Raw genomic sequence first — 7,229 nt, 5'->3', positions numbered from 1 at the left:
GTCTTTTTATAAGAGCCTGATTCCTTATCAGGAAAATCCAATGGCAGCAAGGGTGTGGAAAATCAAGGCTCCTCCCCGAGTTTGTTTCTTCGGTTGGTCAGCGATATGCGATCGGATCCAAACGATGGACTTTCTGAGAAAGAGGAAAATGCTAATTATTGATCATTGTGCTTTGTGTATCGAATCACGGGAGTCGGTGGATCACATTTTCATCCACTGCAAAGTTGCTCGTGAGGTATGGGGCAAGATTTTAGCAAGGTTTGGAATGGATTGGGTTTTTCCTTCCACTCTTAAAGATTTATTTGAAGGCTGGCCCTGTAATCCATGGAGGAAAAAAGGAAAGGCTTTATGGTGGCTCTCTTTGATGGCCACATTGTGGGTTCTGTGGATCGAAAGGAATAATAGAGTTTTCGAAGGTAAAGCTAAATCTTCTTATTTTTTGTCTATCAAGGCCATTGCGTTAACTATCTCTTGGGCTAGGGCTCTTCCGCTTTTCCAATTTGTTTCGGCTTTCGAACTGTGGGAGGGTTGGAGAGTAGTCTGTAATAGTAAGGAAAATGTTGATGTTATTATTCAGGCCTGGCGTCCTCCCCCTGATGGGCTCTTAAAGTTAAATTTCGATGGCTCTAGTTTGGGTAATCCTGGCCCAGCTGGGATAGGGGGTGTCCTGAGAGACTGCGCCGGAGAGGTCGTTAAGGCTTATTCTGGTCCGATCGGAACAGCAGATTCGAGTGAAGCAGAGGTAAGAGCAGTTCATCAAGGCTTTTTGTGTTTGGAAAGGAATAGGTTAGGCAGTTGCATTGTAGAGGGTGATTCGCTTAATGTTATAAGATGGCTCAGGGGCTCTTTGATTCTTCCGTGGAGATTTCTTCGTTTCTTTGATGAGATAAAAGATATATCGGAAGGGCTTTCAGTTTTATATCAGCATGCGAGAAGATCTGCTAATGCTATGGCAGATAAGTTGGCAAAAGATGGAGTTTCTAAGCAGGGTTTAGAGCTTTTTGATTTTTTACCGCCCTAATTGTATAATTGCGGGGTTGTCTCTGTCTTTCTTGGTTTGTATCTGTGTCTTTGTACTTAAGGGGGATCTTCTCAGTCTTCTTTTAATGAATTCTGTTACCATTCAAAAAAAAGAAAAAAAAAAAGAAAAGAAAGTTAATCCTTTTTCATCTGTAAATAAAGTAGGAAATTTCCGAAAGATTTTTCCTTTACAAAATTTTCCAGGAAAGTCTTGCAATCCAAACAGGGTGAAAAGTCAGACACTTATATAATAGTGATCCGGAATGGTCCATGCAGGTGTAAAATAATCACACATTTATGGAGAATTTGATGCGTCTAACTTTTTAGTCCAATGGAAAGGAAAAGGGGAGTAAAAATTCCATTTGGTTACTGTGGCTACTGGTATTATATAATAGTGATCAGGAATGGTCCATGCAGGTGTAAATGTAAATAATCATGTGTATATGGAGAATTTGATGCATCTAATTTTTTAGTAGAATGGATAGGAAAAGGAGAGTAATGAGTTCATTGGTTACTGTGGCTACTGGTATTATATAATAGTGATAAGGAATGGTCCATACAGGTGTAAATGTAAATAATCATGCGTATATGGAGAATTTGATGCATCTAATTTTTTGGTAGAATGGATAGGAAAAGGAGAGTGATGAGTTCATTGGTTACTCTGGCTACTGGTATTATATAATAGTGATCAGTAATGGTCCATGCAGGTGTAAATAATCACACATTTATGGAGAATTTGATGCATCTAACTTTCTAGTAGAATGGATAGGAAAAGGAGAGTAATGAGTTCATTGGTTACTGTGGCTACTGGTATTATATAATAGTGATAAGGAATGGTCCATGCAGGTGTAAATGTAAATAATCATGCGTATATGGAGAATTTGATGCATCTAATTTTTTAGTAGAATGGATAGGAAAAGGAGAGTAATGAGTTCATTGGTTACTGTGGCTACTGGTATTATATAATAGTGATCAGTAATGGTCCATGCAGGTGTAAATAATCACACATTTATGGAGAATTTGATGCATCTAACTTTTTAATAGAATGGATAGGAAAAGGAGAGTAATAAATTCATTTGGTTACTTTAGCTACTGGTGTAGAATACTTGAAAACATCCCTGAAATTTCCCTTATGTACTAAAAAAAACTAAAAACTCAGATGATCCTAGCCATCAAATGGACAATTGGTTTCAAATCACTTGTTATTTCGTCTGGTTCAATAATATCGTGTCATCGATTGGTGTGGTTCCACTGCGCCTAGGACACCAGAATATCGAACTATGAACGAAGAAAGTTATATTAATAGATATGAACTCATTCCCATGGGTTCCCAAAAAATATAAATTTGTATCAAATTGTTAATATACAACAGACAAGACTCTTCAATCGAGCTCTCTAGTCCATGAAGATCTGCGCAATAGCCCATCCATGGTGAGCCTTTCATACACGTGTTTGCAAGGTATTTGCAGTTGGGTTTAAGGAACGGCTAAGATTGAAACGAAGGTTATCGGGGAAAAACGTATCCAAATTAAATTTGCGTAGGTGTTTGTTCCAACTTCTGTCTCATAAATTGGCCTGTTGTATCAAATATCAAGGGAGACTCTTGATTATGCGTGGACACCATATAATAACTCATGTCCATACACCTCTTAGATTTTACATTGTCTGCTATTCATTAAAAAACCACTTCTAATACCCTCTCTTTCTTCTCTCTTTTTCTTAGCTCTGTTTGGTTGCCAGGTTTTTTTTTCCTGGGATTTATGTGGGAGAAAAAAAAATCCAAGGAGATTGGTGGGGAAAAAAAGGTCCTAGAAGTATCCCGGTAAAATAAAAATCCCATGTTTGGTTGACCGGACTATAGTGGGAAAAAAAAATGCTTTGTTTGGTTGCTTGAACTATTGGGAAGGAAAAACAATTCTTCTCAAGATTATTTTTGGTTCCTGGGAGTATTTTTTTTCCTTGCTGGGGTTTCGTGAGGAGTTATTTTGGTTCCTGGGATTATTTTGGGCCCACCAACCAAACGTGGGTTTCCTGAGGAAATCCCACAAAAGTCCCAAGAATAAAAAAAATTCCGGCAACCAAACGGAGCAACGGAACAATCTTCATTTGGGTTCATTTTAACATTTTACACATTTTCTAGTTCAAATCAGGGTGACACATACATATACAATGCGCATGTGTACTAGGTGTTGGGATCTGTGTAGAACTCACCCTTAAAAGCTAGCCTTTTAAGGGAGGGTCCGCAAGCCCTTATAATAAGCCCATCAACATATATTCACTTTTTCGATGTGGGAGCTTTGCTTTTCCGTGGAACCCCAACAATCTCCCCCTCCACGCGGAAGCAACGTGGAACCTACGAGATCTTCTCCAAGGGAATTTCACCATCCTCAGAGGCACACCGGGGTAATCGAGATCTTCTCCATGGGATTTTTCCGTCTTTAGAGGCACACCAGGGATGTTTGCTTTTTTGGAGGGTCCCCAAGCCCTTATAAGATCTTCTCCAAGGCATTTCACCGTCCTTGAGGCACACCGGGGTTACCACCCCGACTATTATACCACTTGTTAGGACCCGGGTAGAACTCGCCCTCAAAATCTAGCCATTAAGGGGAGGGTGCTCATTCCCTTATAAGCTCATCCACATCCACCCAGTTTTCCGATGTGGGATAATTTGCTTCCGAGTGGAACCTCAACACTAGGTGCCCAACATTCCAAGTCCATATTCTTGTGTATGCTGACCAGCACAAAGTACGACATGATGAGCCCCACCTTTGATTGATCTGAGCCATCCACTTAGATATGCCTCCCTTTGGATCTCAAATGGCCTAAGAGTATGCCGATTAGGGGTGTTCATTATTCAGTTATAACCGAATAACTGAACCGAACCGAATTGGTCGGTTCGGTTCGGTTTTTTTCCTTTTCGATTTGGTTTCGGTTTTTTTTTTTTTTTGGAAATTCGGTTATTCGGGTTCGGGTTCGGTTATCTAAAAAAATAAAATTTGGTTAACCGAATAACCAAAATTATGGTTAAAAACTATTATTTTTCCAAAAGAAAGTGCTAGATGAGCACTCCGTAGGATGATCAAAACCGTCCATTTGATTGATCACAAGTTAATTAGGTTGTGCTAAAAAAATTATTTTGATAGGATGATCCTAGCCCTCCAATCCAAACCGAGATTTTGTTTTTTTCCTTCTTTTTCTCCCACTATTTGGTTATTCGGTTATAACCGAATTTTTAATCGGTTCGGTTTTGGTTCGGTTTTTAGAAAATTTAGTTCAATTTCAGTTATCGAAATTTGATAGCTGAAATTATTTCGGTTATCAAATTTTGGTCTATTCAGTTCGGTTATAACTGAACAAACACCCCTAAATTGCCGATCATGTGACCCTAACTTCAAGAAATGTGTTTTCCTTTGTGGGTGAATGTGTCCACTTGAATATGCCTCCCTTTGGATCTCAAAAGGCCCAAAAGTATTCCAATCATGTGACCCTAGCTTCAAGAAATGTGTTTTTCTGCGGGTGAATGTCAACCGTTGTCCATATGCAAGTCTCGTCTCTGTCACTGTTTGGACACCAAAAAATACACAATGCTCGACATTATTTTTGGGCCAACCATGCTATAAATCATTTCTGCTGGGAGTAAAAAAATGGGTGTAAAACAATTTTACGTCCATTTTTTGCATCAGCCCCAAGAGAATAACTTAGGGTAAAAGTAAAATACAAACGATCAAAGTGTAGAAATTTCTTCACCCCATTTTATTTCTCTACAAGTCGAGAGAAGCAAATACAAGAGTGTAACTGCACCGAGTTCATGAAGGAGAAATGAGGTTCCTGTACTCTTCTTCTCCTCCACCCCCTTGAAATCCACACAAACCCTCATCGAGCTCAAGTAGTTCTCTCACCCACTCATATTTCAATGACCCTTCATTAGAGATGAACTCATCAAATCCCCCAATGTGTTTCTCTTCAGAGGGGCTTAAAAAAAGAGGCGCTGCTCTTTCATGTTCAGAGAAGTCAAATAACTCATCCACATTAAATTCTACTTTTGGATCTCCAACTTTGTTTGTGGGACTCTTTTCTTTCATCTTTGAATTGTTCTCCTCCAAACCACTAGATTCTTTTGCTTTTGAATCCCCACTTGCTTTCTCCTTATGTTTGTTCTTTTTCTTGCTCAAATGAGAATTCCAATAATTCTTCACCTCATTATCAGTTCTTCCTGGTAGCCTTCCCGCAATCAAAGACCACCTAAAGCACAAATTAACAAACACACAAACAAAAATTAGATAAAAAAAGAGGAACCCATCAATGATTTGGTGCAATTAGTGGAGATTAATTAAACTAACCTATACACAAAAATTAGGAAAAAAGGAAGCCATAAATCATTTGGTGCAATTAGTAGAGATTAATTAAACTAACCTATTTCCTAAGAGTTTATGGAGTCTGATCATCAAGTCCTCTTCTTGGTCCGAAAAGTTGCCTCTTTTGATGTTGGGTCTGAGATAGTTCAACCATCTAAGCCTGCAACTCTTCCCACATCGATTCAGCCCTACAAAAACATGCACCATCTGAGATTATAATAAAGATAATCAATTTTAAGAAGTTGGGTTTTGGTTTAAAAGTTGAGACAAGACCTGCTTTAATCGGAACCGATCGCCACCGTTGCTCGCCGTGGAGTTTGATACATCTAGATAATTTTCTATCTTCTTCGGGTGTCCATGCTCTCTTGTTCACATCAGTTTTCACCGATCTCTCTCCCTTTGCAGCCATGGCTTTTTTGTTTTTGTTTTTTTGCGCTCTTTCTTTCGATGTGTATAATGAAGGTAGAGATGGGATACCAGAAAGAAGAATATGATTCTTAGAAAAAAGGTAGCTTTTTTTGAAAACATGAGACTCTTAGTTGGTTTAAAGGATTGGATGGGTCCATGTATCTACCCTTCTTGTTGGAGGAGAAGGCACCTACCTTTTATTTCTACTTATGAGTAGAACCCTTGTGACTAAGCTTCACTATTTGATTTTTTATTCAATAATTTAATTTAGACACTTAGCCGTGCATATCAAAAGAACTGTGCTACTAACAGTAGGTTAGATGATGAGCATTAAAGAGCTCAGAAATTTTGAATTTTATAATTGCTAAAGATCAATTTATGACTAGATACAATCATGCTTACAAAGTTTGGTTCGAGAATAAATTGGCAGGGGCAATGTTTGAATTTTGAGCTAGATTTAGAAATAATCTATGAGGAATCAATGAATTATTCATCAAATTTACCTTTAATTCAGAAATTTGCATTTAAATCGAAATGTTCTTAGATTTTTTGAATTACTCAGGTCTTGTGAAATTCTAAAAGGGGCATACAAATTCTCAATTGTCCCGAGAATTTTGTAACTACGGATACAATCATAGCTCTAAGTACAAAACGAAAGGATAATTTGAGAGTGGGGAATAGCATTAGAATTGCCCTGCATCGGACGATCTTAACAATCTGATCGAGGGATTTTATTCCGTTGGATACGGATTATTTGCCCACCTTTATTTTCTTTCACTTCTGTCCACTGACTGCAGATCAGTACAACTTTTAGAGAATTGGGACCCCTCATTGGTCTTTAATCAGTAAGCATGTGCCACTACTACCATGGAACAGTCGAGATAGATGACAACTACATCATATCCCTTGACAGAGGGGCAGCTTGGAAAATTTATAGTGGAATATTGGAGGTTAATTATGAAAAGTTAAAGATTATTTGGGTCGATAGAAGTCTTAATAAAACACAACTAAAAAGGTATTTACAAAAGTAGAACACCCTTTTGTGGGACCTATTTCCACTCACCACGTGATCTTGATAAGATTCACTTTACCAAAACTTTCACTTGTGAAGGGATTTCTCGGGATGATTCACATTTAAAAAGAGTACACTGATTTCAAGAGAGAGAGAGAGAGAGAGAGAGTAACTATGGCTTGCACTTGCAGCCTTGGTTGTATACTACTACGGGTGTAAACGAGCCGAGCCGAGCCGAGCTTGGCCAGGCTTGGCTTGGCTTGGCTCCTTAAGCTCAAAAGCTTGGCTCGGCTCGGGCTCGAACCAGGCTCGGGCTAGGCTAGGCTCGGTCAGGCTCGGCCAGGCTCGCGAGCCTTACCGAGCTCGGGTTATATTATGTTCACACCCCTCATCTTCCCTGGACAGCCCTACTAGTGTAATTTGACTACTTTTTT

The 7,229-nt window shown here is 38.9% G+C and overlaps 1 protein-coding gene across 1 annotated transcript; it reads right to left on the bottom strand.

The window, feature by feature from the left end:
- Positions 1-4,657: 4,657 nt before the first annotated feature.
- Positions 4,658-5,959, bottom strand: LOC143876832 (uncharacterized). Its single transcript, XM_077378525.1, has 3 exons — positions 5,649-5,959; positions 5,434-5,563; positions 4,658-5,262 (listed from the first exon to the last, which is right to left on the bottom strand). The coding sequence occupies exons 1-3, from the start codon at positions 5,782-5,784 to the stop codon at positions 4,827-4,829; spliced, it is 702 nt and encodes a 233-aa protein (XP_077234640.1). The 5' UTR covers positions 5,785-5,959; the 3' UTR covers positions 4,658-4,826.
- Positions 5,960-7,229: the final 1,270 nt, after the last annotated feature.

The sequence above is a fragment of the Tasmannia lanceolata genome, unplaced genomic scaffold (genome assembly GCF_043159265.1).
Source record: "Tasmannia lanceolata isolate RefF3 unplaced genomic scaffold, GAP_Taslan_0.1 ptg000005l, whole genome shotgun sequence".
Classification (NCBI taxonomy): domain Eukaryota; kingdom Viridiplantae; phylum Streptophyta; class Magnoliopsida; order Canellales; family Winteraceae; genus Tasmannia; species Tasmannia lanceolata.
This window is presented reverse-complemented; position numbering and strand designations above follow the sequence as displayed.